At 42.9% G+C, this 21,956-nt stretch overlaps 1 protein-coding gene across 2 annotated transcripts in view; it reads left to right on the top strand.

The window, feature by feature from the left end:
• Positions 1–21,956, top strand: part of GABRA2 (gamma-aminobutyric acid type A receptor alpha2 subunit) — a 116,360-nt gene that overhangs the window by 54,804 nt on the left and 39,600 nt on the right. For both annotated transcript variants that reach the window (XM_019553427.1, XM_019553428.1), the window contains exon 5: positions 19,484–19,704. In XM_019553427.1, coding sequence (XP_019408972.1) covers positions 19,484–19,704 — 221 coding nt within the window. The remainder of the gene's footprint in view (positions 1–19,483; positions 19,705–21,956) is intronic.

The raw sequence follows: 21,956 nt of genomic DNA, 5'->3' as shown, positions 1-21,956 counted from the left end.
TTTATACCTCCTTCATTTCATTTTTCAATGGAATGGCAACAATTTAGTTGCTAGACTGTATGAATTCTAGGGGATCTTCAGGAACAGAGGGTCATAATTGCTGAAGTCATTCTCCATTGTTCTAACTGGGGTCCTCAGTTCCACAATGTACTCTGTTACCAGTACTTCCTCTAGCCAGTATTATGTTTAGAACTTCTGCTCAAGGATTTTTTCTACAAGAGAAATGTAGGTTCCATTAACTCTATCAGTTTCTCCACCAGCACTTCAGAAGGGAAGAGTGAGGTATGCAGAATAAAGTCTGCAGGTGATCATTGTCCCAGGCTGTAATTCCCACTCCCTCCATTTTCGTCTATATATGGAACATGGGAGAGCCATACTAGAAAGGAAGGAAGGGCTAATGGAACGACTGTGGCATACCATGGCTTGTTCAGGTTGCTGACAAAAAAGTTCATGCTAATTATTATTTGATTTCTTATTGAATTCATAAGAATAATTTATTTGATATTGATTATTGCTGAAATGTATAGCAGATTATATGCAGGTTGTGTCTAGTTCATATTTGGCCTGCAGATCCTTTTGCCCTGGCCTGTGAACATGGAGCTTTAGCATTGTTGGGTAGTGGGTAGCTTCAGTAGCTTTGCTTGCTCCTGCTTCTATAGGGAAAAGCACTGACTGGCTGCAGGTTGTTCCTGCATACTGCCATGGGGAAAAGTGATAGCAGTGGCTGGATCCTAGCACCTGCCTATCCACTTGTCTTTAATTTAGATTGGGTCAGTCTGGCCCGCAGCCGTAGAAGGTTGCCAACCACTGGTTTAATCTGTAACTCAACACTAACATCACAACATAGATTATCAATTAAATCCCACAGTTTTTTCTACTGTAACTGGTATCAGGCTGCAAATGTTATTGACAAAATTTGACAAAATTTTGGTTCAATAATTTTAATATTGGAGTAATCATAATTTTAAAAGGTAAGACTCTTTGTGATAAATTGATTAACTTTTGCAGCCTCAGAAAGGAGACCACTTTAGACTCTCATCAGGGCTTAATTATTTTTGCTAGTTTGAGAAATTTAGCGCCAAAATAATTTATCCAAGTAAACAAGCTGTCAGTTGCATAATGCCCTAATGACAGATTTGTTTCATAACAAATTTCAAATGGGTACTGTATGAATGCAAGTTTCACAGTGACCATTTTTTCAGTTTGACATTCAAAAATATTTATTTGTCACTAGCAGAAAATAGCATTAGGCCTGATCAGCTGTCATGGTAGGTGACAAATTTTTCAACAAGTGAGCATTTGGGTTTTCTTTTGGTTGGCTTTCTCTTTGTATTTTTGGTGGTAGATCATAGAATCCGTATGTTCCTTGGTTTTGCAGGGAAGCCTAGGACTTCTTCCTATGATGACTTTCAATGCAGAAGCAGACATTTGCTTTTCCTTTCCAGCTACAAATGACAAAAGGAATATAATTTTTCATTTGCCATGATTCATTTATGATTTTCTTTATATATATGAAAATAGAAAATTACCTACTACAAAACAGCTTTAATTATTTCCATTAGTAATCATGATAAGTGTCAGTGATGCTTGCAAATAATCAGATATGGACTTTTTGGTTTTGAGTTATTTAAAGTGTTTTTCTTGGGAATTTGACAAGTATAGGGATTGGTAAAATCTGTAAAGGATCTGAATTTTTGTAATCCATTCATGCACACACTGCAGAACATTGAAATTAAAATTGTAATCACTCTTGCCTACTATACCTTGTCATATGTTCTAGTTATCTCATTATAATACAAGTCTGGAAAAAAACATGCAGTGAATATTTGGATTGTTTGGTCTAGTATGGGATTTATCATTATCTTAATTAAATTATTATTAGACCATCTGGAAGGCATTCCTGCCCAAGGCTTCTTCCCACTTGTACCCATGTAGCCCAAACTTCATTCTTCTTTTTTCCCCTATAATCATTGCTTTACATACATAATAGCAGCTTACACACAAACATATGGCTTGATTTTGAGATTAGGAAACTATTGATATGGGACTGGTGCAGTTCAGGATGATAGGTGTGTGAAGATGGGGGCGGGGAAAACCCTGCTTGTTCCCACAGCCAGAGGGGACTTACCAGACATGCCAGACTGAGCAACACCAGCGAAGAAGATGCCGAGAACATGTTTTATGAGCAGCTGTTCAGTTCGAATCGGACCGCCCTGCATCTATTCAGGTTTTCCGACCCTGAGCCCAGACTCAAATCCAAGGGACAAAGAAAAACAATGTGCTGGAAGAGGGTGTGGCTGGGAGACCTGTAGAGAAAGCAGCTCCTGGAGAGATGGCTCAGGAGGGAGCAGAGTCAGCTGTCAGCCAGCAGCGAGCCTGCAGTAAGGGACAGCTGCAGGAGCCAGCTGGAACCTTTGCCAGAGGGACAAGCTGGATGCAGGATGGGTGGACACAACAAAAATAAGGACCTAGGAATTTTTTGTTTGTTTTGCCGGGAGGAGGGAGAGACTGGTGAGATGCCAGAGAGACAGAGTCCACACATGGGTGTACTTAAGACCCAGATGGGTCAGGGTGGAGCCAAGTCAAAGCACCCAGAGATGGGGCCTTTGCATCAATGGGAGTTTTTCTTTGGAACCGAAGGCATATCGCCCTGCTTGAACGGGAAACAACTCCATAAAAATAAAAAGACAACCAAACCACAGTGAGAAGACTCTGCCTATAAGCTGTCAAGTCTCCCACCTCAACAGAAAGGAACTTGATTTATTTCTTTCATTCACTTCATGAGCGGTCCCAACTGGAGGGCTGTAAAGGTCCAGGGGACCAGCATATGAGGCCGACAGGCCACATATGACCACAAGCCCATACAACAAATCAGAGAACAAGCCCTCACATAAAGATTTTAGTACGCAACGGATGGTTAACATCAAGGTGGCACATAGTCGGGGTGTAGGGGAGGTTGGAACTCCAGAAGACGGGATAAGTCTGGCGCACCAGAATCTAGCTACAAGGGTAATTAGACTCCTCCCGATTTGAAATATCTTATAAGATCAAGTTGTGGCCAGAGAGAATCAGGTAATCCCTTGTGGATGCTAACTCTGATGAACTCCACAGCACAGTCAGGCCAGGCACAGGGCTGCCAGGCCCTGAGATCCTATCATTTGTTGCACCAACAAGGTGGTTGAAAAAAGATGCTTCTTTAATTAAACTGGTATAAAGTTGTAGCAGTGCAGTAGTGAGGCAGGATCAGGAATACTTTCTTTGAGTAAATTTTTTGGTGAAATATAGTAAGTATCCTTTTAAAAAAATTCTTGTGGCAAGAATGTACTGTGCTTTTAAATAGAAATAAACCCAGCAAATATGTAGAAACAAATGGATGACTAGTGTTTAAAAACAAAATTAAAACAAAGCCAAATTTCAGCTCTCACTTTGCATTTGGATACATTGTATGTGATTAGAAGAAACTCTACATTAATTGTTGATTTACGTTTAATTCTTGAATTGTAATAATTCAACCTTAAGGGCTGCCTTTTACTTGACACCATTTAGAATATTCACAGGAGTTTCCAGTTTTATAAATATTCATGTCAGAAGGAACCTACTTTGACCACATTTATATTATAGTCCATTTCAACCAACTACCTAATATCAGGTAGTTGGGTGGGGGAGGTCGAAGCTCTGTCTGCAACTGCTAGCAGCTGGCAGCCCCACTCCCTGCTCCCTGGCCAGCCACTTCCCTGGCCAGGAGCAGTGTGCACAGCACAGGGGCAGCAAGCAGCAGCTGTCTCCTTGCTGCCTCTGTCTTCCCATGCTATGGCTGCTCCAGCCCCTGCCCCTGGCAGTGATGACCAGCAGCCTGGTCTCCAGCTGGCCACCGTGCTGGACCTGCTGGCTTAATGCACTGCCTGCTGCCTGGCCCACAGCTATCTGCAGCAACCACCTTCCTCTCTGCAGTGCTCTGTCCCAGGGCCACCACCACGCAGATGTCACCTGGACCCTGTCCTTCTGGCTGGATCCTGGCAGGGACACTGGCAATAGACTGCTGGATGCCACAGCTGGGGCCACCCTTGTCCTCCTGGGCCTCCAGCTCTGCTGCCTCTGGGCCTGCCGAGCCAGCCAAGATTGATGGCTGCACATTGGCCAGCAGACCTGAGATGATGAGCAGTGGCTGAAGGTGTTCCAAATGACCCGTACCACCTTCTGAGACCTGGGGCAGGTCCGTCCATACCTAGAATGGCAGAACACCAACATGTGGTTGCTCCCACATGGACACCCAACTGGCTCTTGCCCTGCTGAAGCTGGCCACGCCTGCCAGCCTCCAGTACATGGGCCATCTCTTTGGGGTAGGTGAAGCTACTGTGAGGGAGACTGTCTTGGAAGTGTGTGGTGCCTCCAGGACGTGCTGGGGCACACAGTGCTCCACCTGCATGATTTTGTGACAGGGGTGGTGGGGTACCATGCCCTGGGATTCCCTCAGTACATTGGGGCCCTGGAAGGGACCCGCATCCCCATCACCTACCTGTCCCATAGTGACCAGCCCTACTACAGCCAGAGGTGCTTGCGCTCCATTGTGGTCTGGGCTGTCATCAACTACTGCAGCTTCTTCACAAATGTGAGTACCAGCTGGGTGGGCAGTGCTCACGATACCCACACGTTTCACAACTATGCCCTGCAACGTTTGGTGCAGAGGGGCCACTTCATGCTGGGGGTGCCAGACCTGCAGCTGGGTGTCATGGCTCTCTTCCTCACTGGGGCCCTTCCTACCAATTCCTGCCCTAGCTTATGTGGCTGTACACCAGCCAGCTGGACCTCCATCAGGCCCATTTTAACTGATGCCTGGGCTGGACCCACACCACAGTGGAGTAGGGGCGCAGGCTGCTCAATAAAGCTTTTCACTGTCTCCTGCCTCACTGTGTGCTGTGGTGGTGGAACCCAGGGGCCAGGGGAGTATGGCTGGGCCAGATGGGGAGGAAGAGTGGGGGCAGGGGCTGAGGTGGGAATGGCCCTTTCCCCCAGTGTAGGGGGGCATGGCTGGCAGCTCTGCTCAGGCCTGGGTGTTGACAACAACTGTGTGCAGCTCTGGGTGGATTCTTTGGATTGTAGGGCATGGTGTGCAGGCACCTGGGCAGGAGCCTCACCAGGGAGGAGCTGACACTGCTGGCAGCTGGCCACACCTTGTGGCTTGGGCTGAGGCTGCAAAGCTGTTAGGGCAGGTGTTGGCCCGGGCTCCCTGAGCTACTGGTGGAGAGTGGGATGAGAGTACAGTGGGATGGGCTGCTGGTGTCCTGCAGAGCCCTCTACTGGCAACATGTCACTGCGGGTGTCAGGCAAGAGCAGGGGCTTGGGTAGGCCACCCATGATGCTATACATAGCATGGCTGTGGCCTGGGTCCTGGGACATGAAGATTTCTGTCAGCTGCCACATAAAGGGCATGGTCTTGTGGGCACTTTCATTGGCAGGTAGCAAATTTACTCGCAAGTAGTGTAATTTATTGCACAGTAAGATTGTGCACGTGTTGACACGCACACTTATTGCGTATGCTAATATGCAGTAAAGCATCTTGTGTAGACACACCCAGAGAATAAGAGTGATCAAGCATTGCCAGTTCCAGAAGCTCTTGAAACAGAAGGGAATCCATTGGGTGAGATGTAGTCAGAGGATCTACCATGGTGATTCCATACTTTAGGCTGTGGAAGAAGACCAAAAAAAAGAAAAAAAAAGATTTCTATTAATCTTACCATGTGGAAGAGTCCTTCCTTAGTCCAGATTTAATGATCAGCAAAACCATGAACAGGGGAACATGACAAAGTAGTTAGGCATTTCAGAAGATTCTTTGTACTATCCCTGGCTAGGGACAAATATTCAAAAAGCCTGGGCCTGAATTGATTCAATCTTTGCAGGTTAGTCTGACCTGGCTAGGCTAAACCAGTTTGTAAAAGTACAGACATCCCCTCTGGACGGAGGAAATGCCAGCACGTGCCTGCAGTGGTTCAGGCTAGAAGCCAGAGGGTGCTAGAGCAGCCCTTCCTTCCCTTTCAAGTAATGAGCTGAGGGCGGGGGGTGTGGCTAGGCCCCTGCAGGATGCTCTTATTAGGGAGTGCTCTGCCTCTCCACCCCCCCATAACTTGCTGCTCCTCTGACCAGTGACAGTGCCAACACCGAGTTACACAGCAGGGTATTTATCAGCCCATCAGCAAAAACAACACCTCTCTCATTAGTTCAAGCTCTTAAACAACTTTTTCCAAGGAAGGAACAGAGGGTCATTACCAGCTTACCTATTCATTAGCTCCAAAAAGCCGTAAATGGACACTGTCCTGTCTGCCTTACACAAACGCCTCTCAGTATTAGCTAGCATACCACATGCTGCTTATGACCAATGCTGTGGGAGAGAGCAGGGGGGAATCCCTGCTTGAGCAGCGAGTGGTTGGGGGAGGGGAGATGGGGCAGGGGGGAGCTAGGCATACCCTCCTGTGCCTACAAGTCTCTGCCAGAGGTCCAGGCAGAGAGAAGAGCCCCAGCCAGGTCTGCCAAGCATCTGGGATGCTGGGTACTCCAGTTTCAGTTAAACCAGGAAGTGGTCTGGGACAGACATTACATAAACCAGTTTGAGCCAAATCAATTAAGTCTGATACTAAATTCAACCAGGTTTATCTCAAACTGGTTTCAGGCATTGTCAGACTGGTTTATGTGCACTGAATGTCTGTTCAGAAACTGGTTTAAACCTGTAACAGATCACTTAAACTCGTTTAAGTGTAATGTCTGTCACTAGCCTCTGAGCCTACTCTGCTCAACATCTCCTCTCCAGCTACAGCCAATCTCTGATGCTTCAGTGAAAGAAGAAAAACACCCAGAGCCAAATTATAGATGGAGAGGGGATTCCTTCCTTCCTGACCCATACAGATGAAAAAATACAGCCTTGAAACATAAGACTTGGTTATAAATATTGTCTTTAATGGAGTTATAGCCAGTAGTGGGTAGCCATGTGGGACATGGGGCCTGAGCTCTGCATAAGGAGGAGAGGGGCATTGGAGTGGTGGCAGTAAGGCTTATGGCTCTGGCCTGGGGAGCAGAAGTAGAAGTCCCCTTGTCAGTCTCCCTTGCCATTCTATATGGGAGATGTCACTGGTGTCAGGAGAGATATTGGTGCAGGCAGTAGTCAGGCTATTAATGCCACTGTATGTAGGGTCCTTTTCGTATCCCTGCAGCCTTTTTTCTCACCGCCAAAATCAGTGTTTCATGTCACTGCTTGGGACAAGAAGCAGTCATGGTCACGGATGTGTGAGAGGGTTCATATACTTGGCAGCTGCTGTGCTGACACCTTCCCTGGAGCAGCAGCTGTTCCTTGTTGTCCCCAGGCACAAAACCTACTGACTGCCTCTTGTTGCAGCTCTTATGAGTATGTTAAGGGCAATACTAGTTTTATGTTTGTTTCTTTTGCATGATGCACCTAAACTCAAGATCTGACATGCTTTCTCATACATAATATTATGTATTTCCATTTAAACTTGTAGAATATAATCCCATGCCTGCCTTTAAATTTAATTGACTCTATTTGTACACAAAACATGAGAAGCATACTATGACAAATTTTAGCAGTATCCCAACCAAGGGACTGGTACTTCAGTGTCTGAAATCCAGATCTACTTGTTAGAGTCAAAGGTCAAAGGATATGGTGATATGAGGGAGTTGTTTTTTAACTTTATTTTAGCTGCAACTAAGGAAGAAAAACCAGAGTGTAGTATAAAACAGATTGTACTTTTAAAGTTTCAGCTGTTGTGGTGTTCTTGCTATGGAATGCTAAGTTCAGCTTTGTGATATAAAGCCCTAAAGGCCTCCAACTAGGTCAGTGTTGTAAATTTATTGTGACAGTAGCCTGAGAGAGAAAAGCTGCATGTTTAAAAAAGAAAAAAAAAATTCAGAGCAACTGAAAACCAAAATAGTGTCTCTGAATCATTAATTACCATAATTGTCTATGGAAAGCTATAAGGCTAAATTGTTATTAAAGGAGGTAATTACAGGATCTGTAATTAAGTTAAAAACTTCATTTTAATATTTAAAAAAATATGAGGTAGAACATAATCAAACTTTGGATGGAACATGGCTGAGAAAAGGACAAAAAGTGAAGGATAAACATTTAAACACTTAAGGCTGGCTTCCTTTCTGTACCCTCTTATCAGAACTAATATGCTTTACTTTTAAATATAAAGGACACTTCATTTTTATTGCATATATTTCTCACTTTATTGATTAAAGTTTTTTTTTTTACCACTTCTCAGAATTATTTTCTGACAAAGCTTCTGTTCTGTTCAGGCATACAGTGCTTCTTAAGCAGAAAGAAGTATTATTTCCTCAAGGAAAGAGGCTATAAATATTAAAAGGGGCATTATATTAATTTTCACTCCTAAGCAATAGCTGTTTTGTGCAAAAAAATACAGTCAGATTGTAAAACCTGTAGAAAAGAGCTAATCGGAGTGTCTTCTTTTTCTTGCCTGTCAGTGGGATTACATGCAGAGTAAGATGCTAAATGTGTGTAGGTGGCGGAAGCTGAATAAGTGTGTGGGGTAAGTTTAGTCAGAGTATTAGCACAGAAACTTCCTAATATTTTTGTGTTAAATTTTGAAAAGTGTTTTTTGTTTTGTTTCGATCATTCTTTTCTTAAGTTTTGGTTGTTATAATTGTATAATATATGACCATCCATAAAGGTGCAAAAGAAACAGTATTCTTACATTCAGTTGTTCAGTATATTGTTTAAATTGGCTATGCATTAACTTGTTAGTGTGCTTGTCACAGGAGCAGGGTAAGCACCTGTGACTGCGAGGGAGTTAAGGAGCTGCCGATCACCAGGGGCAGCTCAGGTGCTGGTTGCCATGGCAACCAGATGGGTCATCTGACCGGAAGGGGGAAGAGCCAGGCCCTTTATAACAGCTCAGGCCTGGGCCCAGCCGCAGTTCCCTTCTGTCTGCTGCAGGAGTAGGAGCTCTGCGGCAGAGCTGAGCAGTCTGGGTTGGTGGTTGCAGCCTCACCACACGGACTGGCTGCGATGATGCTGGGAATGCGAACACCCTAAAGGAAGATAGGGTTGAGAGCCCTGGTGGGGGCTTTGTATTTGCGTTACGAGCGGGTAGGCTCTTTGTTGATTTTGTTACAGCCGTTTGGGGCTTGGTTTATGTTACAGTTTACACCGGAGGACTGGGTGAGGCTGTAGGGGAGTGAGGAGGCCTCAGGGGGGCTCCCCAGCAGCTTGGGAGTTCCCGGTGCCCAGTAGGGGCCCAGTGCCGGTAGGGCACTATTGTTTGCGCCGGCAAGGCGCAGTGTGCAGGGTTGTGGACCCCAGCCCAGTAGGGCGGTGTTTGGCCCGCGGGGCAACTGACCCAGTGGGGCAGCGGGCAAGAGGCGTGGCACAGACCCCCCAGAGGGGGACAGCGGGGCGAGAGTCGCTGGAGGCGTGTCCGAGGCCCTGAGAAGGGCGGGAAAGCCCCACCACCATGAAAACATATGAGTTTTGCTTGTAGGGGTTTCTCTGGACCTGTCTAAGTACCAAAGTTAGGACAGAAATATTTGGACCTGTCAGTGTTACAGTGCTGAAGCTGATACTTTAAGTAAGGTAGTATGTTCCCAGGGGATAGTATCTTTTCCAAGGAAACTGTGATGTCAGAAGAATTCATCCCTCCTTCTCTTGTCTGCACCCCTCAAAGACCATTCCTGCCTTCTGCTTATCTTCTATGCACAGTTTATCTTCCAGGAGTCTGCAGAAAGGAAGGGATGGTTTTGAAGAAGGATCTGAATCCTCCTTTATTGAAAGAGAGAGAGGCATACTCTGAGGGCCTCATTCATAAATGGATATGGATATAAGACTGCGTTTCATCCACACTGGTTGAATAGGTGATTTTAAAGATTCTTTCCAAATATTTCAGGCCTTTGAATTTTCAGAGCAAAAGACTGATTTTTGACAAAATGAGAGGAAGGAATAGAATGGATTGGACTGGAATGGCTCCTTCATCCAACTGGAGGATGCACTGCTGTTTCCATAGAGCAGTATTCCGTTCTCTCTGTGGTATTAAAGGTCATGTACCAAGCAGAAATTAATTTCATATTAAAAAGATAGATGCAAATTTCCTATTGCAGGAGTTCCCAAAGTTTTTATCCCATAACGTGACAAACCATGGCCTGGAAGTGTCCATGGCCCAGCAAACCACAGCCTAGCAGTCACAGCCAACCATGGCCAGAATTTCTGGCTGGAAGACAGGTAAGGATATCCCACACCATGGCCTCTCTGCCTGGCTCTGGCATGGCATGGTTTGGTGGTCCATGGCCACTTCCGGTTTGGCAGTTGACCATGCTGAGGACTGGCAGCCGACCTGCCATAGCCCGACAGTGGGCCATGGCCCAGGGATTGGGAACCCCTGCCCTAGTGGTTTACCCTACCATGTTTTTTGACAAGCAGTTGGGTCAATTGCAAATTTTTCATTGAAACTTTAAGAGAAAGTTCAGTTAACTGATCTAGAAAAGCCATGGAGTTTCAGATCACAAACTTTGCTGCAAGAAGGATTTTTCTTAACACTGAAGTTAGATTTTACAGAGCTCCTCTAGCAACTTTCCCCCAGGCTTTTCCAGAGTTAGACAACATTAATTCTGTGTGCATATAAAACTGATATTACAATAGTCTTGTATGCATTACAAGCGAAAATGTTGAGAAACACAATACTTCAGTATTTCCACAACCTCCACTGAATGATTTTGTAGGGTTACTGCAAATCCCCTAAAGACCAGCAGGAAATACCTGAGCTCCCATTACTTGCCCTGCACATTCTTTGCTAAGAGTCAAAGATTCTTTGTAAAGATGAGAAGAAGAAAGGCTTTGGGGAAGGCAAAAATTGATTCAGTGTTTGCTTCTATATAAGCAAGGCTTGCTGTTTGTATATCACCAGCTACCAGCCTACCTATACAATTACTGTACAAACTAATATGACCACTGCACCTATACAAACCACCTATACCAAGCATTCTGTATCCATGTGAGTCAGGTGTGGAGGATGTGTAGGCGTGAAATCTGTTCCATGCTGTGATTGTTAGAGTGTATGTATAAACACCCGGATCAGGTAGATCAGACCCATGTTATCATGTTTTCTGTCCCAGGGGATTTGCATGATACAAACTTGATAGTTAATTCAGTGCATTTAAATATACTGTATTAGATTTCATCTGTGAAGCCAACATCTCAAATACCACTCATCATGGAATAAGCAAAGAATTTCTCTATAATGTTGTAGACTCTTCTAGTTTAATGAAGGTATTATGCTGGATAGTATTTTGGCTGGCACTGTAGAATAGTACTATAAAATGTGTGTTATGAATTCAACTTAAGGATCTTTCTAGCGCAGGGGTTGGCAAAATAAGGCCCACCAAGCGATTTCATCCAGCCCATGGGCAGGTGCGTACCAATTCACTGTGTCCAGCCGGTCCCTGGGCTGCCCCTCCATGTCTGGAGCCAAGCCCTGATCACTCCCACAGGGGTAGCGCATACTGTGTTCCCACCTTTACCCATAGGATGGCCCTGACTCTGGCCATACAGGTAGGGAATTGGCAGCAGTGGCTGCAGGCAGGTCAGGGGAGGAGTGGTGGCAGTTGTGGGCAGCAGGGGAAGCAGCGGTGGGCATGGAATAGTAGTGGGCAGGAAGTGGTGGTGGTGGCAAGTGGGGGTGGGTGGGGGAAGGGTAATGAGTGGGTGGGAGGTAGCAGCAGCAGGGTGGGAGCACTGGGCCTGCGCCAGTGCCCTGAGGCCAGGCCCAGTGGGGACCCAAGGTGTGGCAACATGAGCATGGAGCCCTAGCTGGCGGGGGCACTGGGTCTGCCTGGCTCCATTGTGCGGGGCTCCACAGAGTTCACATGCAGTTCCAAGGTTTTTCACCTCACCTGTGCCTCTGGGGGGCACCCTGCAAGATGGACCTGGTGGCCTAGCCACATGCAGTCCTGGGGTGTGCCAGGACTGCACACTGAATAGGGATTCCACCTGCCATGGGCTGGAAGCACCCTGAGGTCCTGCTGCTGATGGCAGGGGTTGTGCACATTGGAGGGTGTGTCTGAGGGGGGCGTATTTTTAGAGGGGGGCAAACACACCCCACGCACCCCCACCTCCCAAACGCAGCCCATACCCCCCACAATCCCCATGCGCCCACACATACCCATACCCTCCCCCACACTTCATATACACATCCACATCTGCCCACAAACCTCATACTCACCCACACCCCCCACTTACCTACACCCCCCACAAACTCCATATACCCATCCACACCCTCCTTTGCACCATCCTCTACACCCCACATACACCCACTCCCCATACACACATGCACCCATACCCTTTCCCACACCCTGCATGGATAACCACATACTCACAGTCCCCCCTACCCACCCACACCTTCCTCACAAATGCCACACCCACATCCACACCCCACACATACACACCCAGAGCCTCCCCAAACCCCATACCCACCCATACACACCACACCTACCCACACCCCTCACAAACCCCCCACACACCCACACTCTTCCCCATACCCATCCACATACACATACACCCTTCCCCCACACTCCATATACACCCCCCACACCCTTCCCCATACACCACATACACACAACTCCACACACGCAATGCCCCACAAGCCCAATACCCACCCGCCCATACCTCGACACCTATTCACACCTCACCCGCAATATACAAGAGTAAGACTTCATTTTGAGCTATTATGCAATCACCTCCATGCACACCACTATACACATGCACGCAAATCAGGACAAAGTTTTTTTTTTAAATAAAATTGAAATATGTTATAGTAGATGCTTGATTTTTAGTATATAATTTTGGTTTTTTTCTGGTTCCAAGATGGCAATCCTCCCCCCTCCCCCCAAAGAGTACTTCTGGGAGCAAGGGGGGGGGTTTCTGATGCTAAAGGTCAGGGGTTAGGGGCAGGACTTCTGCTCCCACAAAGGCAACCTGTGGGGCAGGGCACCTGTCAAGGAGTGGAGCTATACTTGCAGCCCTCTACAGCTCACCAAAACTCGTTAAATGGCCCTCCAGCCAAAATAGCGTCCACCCTATGTTCTAGAGAGTATATCTGCAGTAGAAAATATACATTAGATATTATTTTTTACATAATGATACCTGAGAAAAACGTTTTCATTGTTTAAAGTAGGAAATAACTACGTTGCTGTGTGGTATCTTTTGGCAAATGTTGATTTTTTTTGTTCTTGGAGACTGCTGTATTTTCATATTTGCATTCTTACATAGGCGATCAAATATTTATTTCCTTTATGTAACAAATGTAGACGATAAGTTTTCTTTGACACAAGGAATGTCACTTTGGCAGGCCATCCCTCCTCCTCATGCTATGCATTTTACCTTTTTAGAGGAAGAATTGCCTCTTTGATTTGTTGCAGTACTTTTCACACTGTGGTCTATACAGTGGTTGCTGGAAGATGGTAAGAAGTGGCTGGTGTTAGTGTACTGCTTTTTTTCCTTATCTCAAGCTCAGAGAGAGAGGGAAATTGGAAATGGGGCATGAAATGAAAACAGTGTGATTAATTATATTTAAAAGGGGGAAACATTTATCATGCAAATGCCATTAAAACGTTGAAATACTTTCCTAAGATACCATATTTACTCTAATGTAAGATGAGTTTTTACCCCCAGTTGACATATGGTGGAAAGCCCCTCATCTTAGATTTACATACAAAGTGGGGATGGTGGGGTAGGCAGCTTTGACTCTAGCCCTGAGACCAGGTCAGGGCCACAGCAGCCTGTAAAGACACAGCTTGGTTCTTGTTTAGGCTAGGTTGCCTCCTAGGCATGGAGCACATGGAAACCCTGTTCTCTGCCCAGCCAATCAACAGTGCTGACACTGCTGTATTGCCTGTTCAGCCAGTCAGCAGTGTGACAGTTCTGCATAACCTGCCAAGGACTGAGCTTCCACGTGCTGTACTCTGGGGCAGGGGGCAATAGAGCCGGGGCAGAGCCTGACAGTAAGTAGGGGGGCAGAAGAGGAGAGCTGAGGAACAGGCAAAGACTTCAGGGAGTGAGTGCAAGGGGCAGAGAGATTGTGGGGAAGGGGAGGAAGGGACAGAAGCTTTTGGGAGCTGGCAGTTGGGGGTGCCAGTGGGACAGGAAGGCTGCAGGGAGAAGATATAGGGAAGACAGAGGGGAAGGGGACCACCTGACCACTCCAGCCACTATGTTGCCTGCTGTAGCCATAGGAGGGGGACAAATTTAAGATAACCCTCCAATAATTAGATTCTATCATTGGAAAATTATGACACATTTATAAATTTTCCATATATACAATCTAATTATTGGAAGATTGTCTTAAATTCAGGTTCAACTTAGATTTAAGTGAATATAGTAAGTTTTCCATTTTCCCCAGCTGTAGTCATCCTTGGAACATATGATCATAAATTGAACACACTTTGGCTCAGTGATAGGGTTAACCAATGGCTTCATCACTCTTTTGAGACTCAAGAGACCTACATTCTCTTCCGTCTCTGCCACTGATTTTCAGGGTGGTCTTTGTCAAGATGCCTTCTCTTTTTTGTCTGAGTTTTCTATTGATACTGACTTTTTTTTAAGGAAAAATTGAGAACCATGCTTGAAAAGTGTTATATAAGAGCTAAGAAAAATTGCAAATAATACTAATACTACCACTAATGTTACTAATAGTCTCTCTGTTGTTGTTTTTGTTACTAAATACGGGGAAAGTTTGCCATGGCATACAGTCACTAAGATATGACTTAACCTTTATTCTATTCCATAGTAGGCACAGTAAATCTGTGCAGGGGGGATTTCTGGTATGGATGGGAGAAAAGTATGTTTGTCCTTAGATAAGTTAGAATTAGCTACGAATTACCTTACCTGAATGTATCAAGCTCTGATTTTTCCTGTTTTGCCCTTTTTGTAGACATTTGCCCTTTTGTACCATTTATATGAAATCTGAGCAAAATACTGGTATTCAGATGTTAACTGTTTTACTTCCATTTTGCACAAGCATGTAATTGTCTAAACATGGTGTAAAGTAAAGTAAAATCAGACCCTTAGAAATGCTACACTGGCAGACATGGGTTAGCTTTAAAACAGGTATTTAGACTGTTTGCATATAGATTCCCAAAGCAACTTCTATAGAAATAAAATACTCAGTTTCAGTTGAATTCAGTAGGATTTAGGTGTCTCGCTCTGAACCTTCTGTGAAAATTTCATCTGTCATCCCTCTTCTGTATAGTTCAAGGAACAATTTTCTCTTGCATTTCTTCTCTTGAATACTTAATACAGCTTCCCAGTTTGGAAGAGGGCAAAATGCAGAAATCATCCGGAAGCTTTTAGGACAATTCTTTTCTCTGAGTTATTTGATATGTCTAGCCAGCCAGATTTCATGTATTCCTCTCATGTCTTTCAGCGAACAGTTCTTGTCCTTGATCCTTTCTGATTTTATAAGATTTCTGAGCCTCCTTGGTATATCACAGGAGGTTGTTAGGCAACCTGAATTTCCTAAAAAGACCTTTAGCCATGAGGTACTTGTGCAGCAAAACATTCAAGACAATTAATCCTTGCCTGGTTGACTGGAATGGGCATGTTCCTTAGTAACAAGGGACTGATTACGGAAAAGAACGAGGCTGCCTGCTTCACTGTTTCATTGCATTAAATATTTGAGATCTATACATCCCTTTCTCTCTGCTATCAAGGCAGGGGGTATGTAAATAATAGTAACTTTGGGAAAATGCTATATCTTGCTGTCATGTGGGCAGTCATGAAAAGATGATGTTTTAATGGTGTAAGTTTAAAACATGTCACATAATTTTTGGGATGACTCTGTTGTTTTGTAAAGTCAGAGACTGTAACATAGAAATTTATACAAAGTGCATGCACTTCAAACTCTGAAATAGGGGGTCACTGCTAGATAAAAACATTGGCCAAGGAAAAGGAAATTATGCGTGTTATGCATATTGCAAGGGAAAATATAGCACAACTGTTGTCCAGGTTTTTCAGCTTCAAGTATCTCATATATGTACTTTAAAGGAAGCATTTCAAACATATCTGTTCCTGTGGGGCTGGATTTGGCACAGACCACCCCCTGCCCTTACGTCTGAGCGGGTGCCACAGTGACCACAGCCTAGGACCTGGCTTCAGTGAGCACTACATGCAGTGTGCATCCCAGGCAAGCCTGGTACAGTGTGTGGGTCAAAGGAGCAGCATCAAGGACTGGATTATGGATCGCCACAAGCCACATTTTGCATGCACTTTTAGCATACTAGGGCTCTTTGTTGGCCACATTTTAATAAACCATGCGCCCAACATTTGCAGTAAAAGGAGGGATATTATCATATGTGGTTAAGAGTTTCGCCTTCTAGTTCCACTTAATGAGGTGGCTGCTCAATGTCTATATGGGGAGTAGAGTTACTGTGCGTGATGGGCTCAGAATATTATATATCCTTCCCCCAGAAAAGACCTTGCTAATTTACAGATCTTCAGTATTTCTCTTACCTGTTCATGTCTCTGTATTCTATTTCTCCTTTTCTTTTTTGGGAAAATAGAGGCATACTTGAAAATTCAGATTTATGGCTCTTTCACATTAAACTATGCACATCTCTTTTTTTTTTTCACTTTGAAAAGAGTAGATTTGAGATGTGGCTGCTGAAATTGTAATATTTACTGATTTGGGACAAGCTAAGAATTACAGGTCTGGTTTGAATTGCATTGGCAGGACTGCATGAGGAAGCTTCAGAGAGCCTGTATTTCTGGTGCCTAAGCGTAGTTGAGTCCTATCAAGTCCTCATTTCAAAAGTGTCATTGTAGCACAGCATGTATACATGTTTATATTAGAATGCTTGCTTTCTTTTAATAGAGGATGTAGCCCTAGGAATGTTTTCACTTTTCTGTGCGTGGCACAATATCTTCCTAAGCCTTAACTTTTCTATGCAGTCTGTCATAATGAAATCCTTGCCTTATTGAAGGAAATGTCAAAACTAGCATTCATTTTAAAAGAACTGGGATTTCTGGTTGGGTGTGTTGCTTTTGGGGTGTTTATTTATCAATTTTAAGTTTCAGTGAGGTCCGGTGTGAGAGTTTGTTAATTCTTCATTTTTCAAGGTAAGGTTTCTATATATAGTGAAGTTCTACCAACTATAGAAACGCACTGGTTTTGTCAATTTATGCAAAAGTAAATTTAATTTTGATACTGAAACTATTGTCAAAATATTCTCCATGCTGATTGATTCAGTAACTGTGATAGATTTTTGCTAAATTTCTTCTAAGGATTTGTAACAAACTGGGCTGCTATTAAATTAAAACATGAGTTCTATCTGAAAAAATATTTAACTTTTATTTTACAAATGAGATCCAGGAGGAGAAGTTTGTTTCTTCAGTTTGGTTCCTTTTGTTCATATTTGCATAAATGGTACTAGAATTTGCTTTGAGCAGTACTAAAAGTCCATGTAGATGCAAGTCCATCTGTGTAGAACTACTTGTAGAATCAAAATCTGTGTAAGTTTTCTGTTTGCATCAGGATTTATGGAAATGCCGTATGTATTTGTATACCACATGTACGTTTTCCCCTTGGCCCCTCAAAATTGAATGTCTCCTGCAGGGAAGATAATTTTTATGCCTAGAATAGAAGCACCCTACTCTGATGCCTTATTTTCTATTTAGGCTGCTGAGGGAGTCATTTGACTTAATAGCTCATTGTTCTACGCTCCTTAGGTGTCAACGATTATCTCTTTTTTAATGGTTTTATAGTTCCACTGATCAGTCTGACTTTGTTTCTTGCAATTTTGATGTCTTTTATTTACTCTTGGTCTTTCTCCTCCTACTAGAAAGCCTATCACATTGTTTTAGCCTTTTAAAAAAATATAAAACCACCAATGAAATCTAGTTTTCAGCAGCGGCTAGGATTTCAGCTTTTGGATAAACAGAAAACAGATGGTTGGTGAGCTGAAGATTAGGTTTTGTCCCCTCTCTATGCAGTCATAACTGTGGAAAAATGTTTTTCTTCCTTCTTCCTTCCCAAAAGCAAGGTACAGTCACAGTTGAGAGCATATGGTGTAGAAGAAAATATGGTAACAGTATCTTTCATGCTGTAGCACATGAGTTATATGTAGCTTCCAGGCAATTTCTGTGCAGCTGTTTGTTTTGAGAGAGAAAACAATTTAATGATGCATAATTATTTCAGGTGGATTACTGTAGGCAGATCACTGACTCTGGGATATGCACATTTTGAGAATTTTGTGTCCTGCAGCACTCTTCAAGAAAATGATGCATGGTTTGTAGCTATAAGGTTTCAGAGGTTTTGCCATCTCTTTTCATTCAAGCATATAAGGCAATGTGCATATACTATTTGTAAAGTAATTACTATGGAACAGATTATTAGAACATACAGCATTTTGCAGTTGTACAAAAAAACTGCAACTTAATCAGAAGTACTATTGCAACTGTACAATCTGAAGTTACATTAAACACAAATCATGCTCTCAGAATTCCTATTTTAGTGTAGTGCTGATGGTTACAAACCATATACAGTCAGGTTACACATACATTTTTAAATGCATTCTGACCATATTTATTCAGTATTTTCCTTATTGGCTAGAACAGTAAGAACCAACCAGACATCCTAAAGACATGAACAGAATATTGTGGATGGCATCGTGTACCTGGATATAGCCTATTGATCTGTCCCTCCTCAAAATGCTTTCCCTCTAGCCATATTTTCCTCCCAAGATTAGTTGCTCAGATAAGCTTTTGCTTACAAATGGACAAATGGACAACACACTGAGCAATCTTCTGTTTTGTTCTTCAGATATCAGTGAAATTGTAGCTCATTGTTCCGTATCTATATATGTGTACTAATAAATGCTGAATTTATGCATCAGCTTCATTAGGACTACTTTTTTCCTCTTCCTTTTTCCTTTTCCTTTTTTTCCTTTTTCCTTAATCTTTTTTTATATTGTTACTAATTAATTTATCTTGCCCCCTTTAAAAAAAAATAAAAAACTAACTTGTGTTTTTTGGCTCAGAACTCAGCCATTCTCAATTTTACTGAAATAGTGTCTTATTCCTACAGGTGCATTTGCTACAGTAATATACTCTATTGTGTTCTGTACCTATTTTCATTTTTTTCTTCTCAGTAACATGTAAAAATGTTTATAAAAACTGTTTTCAACACAAAAAGAGTCTCTATTTCAAATAAGTCATCTAATTATTAGGGTTTACCTACTATACAAAGACTTCACCTCTGTTACTGTTAAGGAGCATTTACTCTCTGTGCTCTTAGCAAGGGCACAAAATAAAGACCCTAAATACTTTCCCTAAGTTCCCCTTCATTAATTTTAATATAGTATAATTATAGTGGTTGGCCATTCTTCCTCTTCAAATACTCTGCTAACAGATTTTATGTAACCAGCATTTTACTGTGCAATGTCAAAAATAATTGTTTTTTTCTTTTTATTATAGGAGTACACTATAGATGTCTTTTTCCGTCAAAAATGGAAAGATGAACGATTAAAGTTTAAAGGCCCGATGAACATACTTCGACTGAACAACTTAATGGCCAGCAAAATCTGGACCCCAGATACATTCTTTCATAATGGAAAGAAGTCGGTAGCTCATAACATGACAATGCCTAATAAATTGCTACGAATCCAGGATGATGGAACTCTCTTGTACACCATGAGGTACAACCTTTCACATAATAATGTTCACAAATATATATTTCTCTGGCAGGTGACTTCAAACAAGTCCATTCCTTTACCTGAGCCTGGCTTTTCCTAGCTGTATAATGAACTAAATGATACTGAAATCCTTTTAAGGTGCTTAGAGCTACAACTCAAGAGCCATGTATATGTGTTGGATAGTATTAGCCGTTTACCACCTCCTATCACTAGGTAATACTGTGATTAAACTGGCACATAAAGTCTTATTACTATACAAAGTGAAAGTTGTAGAAGTCATTCTTGTGTAACTGACAGGTGTGTTGATCAGCACTTTACTATTTAGATTATTGGCCACATACAAAGTCATCCTTATTAAAAAAAAAAAATTAGATCGTTCAGAGGAAATTAACTCTAAAACTACTGCCCAGCCACACTGTAGGTAGAACTGTTATTGTAAGTAATAGCAAATATTTTATGTCGAATTTTAAAGTTATATTTTTACATACTATGTCTGACGAGTTTCCAGGAGAAATGTAAATGTACATTTAGAACAAATGAATATGATCAATGTGGTTAAAAAAATAGTAAAAACCCCACATATTTTGTAGCTAGAAAGTGCCTTACTATGAGGTCTTTTTTCCAGTTTCATATTTCATGTTACTCATCTGATTAGAACATTTGCATCTAAACTGCCAGAAAACTGGGGGTTTTTGTTTTGTTTTTGTTTTGAGATATTTAATGGGATGTATTGATTGTGACAGAGAATTTAATTCCCATCTCTGTTAAGGCATTTTTATCTATAAAGCAGTCAGGAACAATGTAGTCTGCCCCACAAGCCCTGCCAATGTATATGAAGCCTGATATACCATACAGCTCTCAAAGAAATATAGCACTGAGATTTGCAATTGCATATCTCAACTTGGAGTACAGTTTATTTAATTTTTCTGTGTACCTTCCTAATTGTGAACTTTGGGAAAGTGAAATTATATTTAACCACTGAAAATCTGTAATGGATAGGACACATGCTTTAATATAGCTTATAGTTTATTTTATAGTCTGCAATGACTGTGTAGTATTTTTATTTTTTATAACTTGCTGTACCCAGACATAATCTGTATTAAGAACTTGCCCATTCATGAAGTTCTTTGCTTCATCAAAACCTAGCTAGTTGAAAGATCCAAAAGAAGTTGTTTCTAAAATGTTTTTGGTCATTTTTCCCCCTGAGTATGATGTATTTACTGTTAATGTATTATTCATATGTATATATTATTTGCATTTATTATTATTTGCAGGGGCAGGCAATTATTTTGGGTGGAGGGCCACTTACTGAGTTTTGGCAAGCCATTGAGGGCCACATGACAGTCAGCCAAGGGCAGATAAATATAAATTTTCTAAATTTCTGGGGGGCCCTGTGGACCAGATAGAATGGACTTATTATTATTATAATGTATTATTTGTATTATTTACTGATAACGTATGTACTGTTAATGTAATATGTACTGTAACTGTAACCTGTAAGAAGCAAAGATTTTTTTTATGATAACCTGTATTTGACTAACTGTATAGTTGGGAGAGAGATTGGGTAAGCTTTTGGGCACAAGGTACCTGTGACAGGGAGCCTGAGGCTCCTGACACTTTAAGGGGAGAGAATACTGCAGTTGAATAGAAGATAGCTGTGAGAGGGCAGGCAGCCAGGAATCCCTGCATCTAGGCAGGGAGCTGTATTAAGGAAGAGGGGAACATGTGCGGCCAGTCGAGAAATTGCAGTCTAGAGTAGGCTGACTAGAAGGACTGGCAGCTGGGACATCAGCTAACTTAATGAGCTAGCTACCAGCAAACAGATAGGTGGCAGACAGGTAGGCAGCCTGGAAGCAAGGGACTCAAGCTACTGAGCTAAGCGTAGGTGCTAAAACAGGTAGGTCATAAAAAATAGGAAGGGAATGCCTATGGGGAGCTGCAGGGTCTCATAACTAGAAAGGGCAGGGCTTAGGAGGTGCATAAAGCCAGTGCATAAGGAGCAGGGTGGTGGTCTGGCCCTGCAAGCTACTAGGGAAGGAGCTCTCAACCAGGAAATCTGTTGGAGAGTGCCTGGCTGGCTACTGAACTGCCTTGGAGCTACTAATAAGGCTCTGAGGGCTTGCAGGGAGGGATTCATAGATTCATAGATGCTAGGGTCGGAAGGGACCTCAATGGATCATCGAGTCCGACCCCCTGCATAAGCAGGAAAGAGTGCTGGGCCTACATTACCCCAGCTAGATACACATCCAACCTTC

Source organism: Crocodylus porosus, unplaced genomic scaffold, assembly GCF_001723895.1.
Source record: "Crocodylus porosus isolate Cpor-Errol unplaced genomic scaffold, CroPor_comp1, whole genome shotgun sequence".
In the NCBI taxonomy this organism is placed as follows: domain Eukaryota; kingdom Metazoa; phylum Chordata; order Crocodylia; family Crocodylidae; genus Crocodylus; species Crocodylus porosus.
The sequence above is the reverse complement of the archived record's forward strand: the minus strand, read 5'-3'. Positions and strand labels throughout refer to the sequence as shown.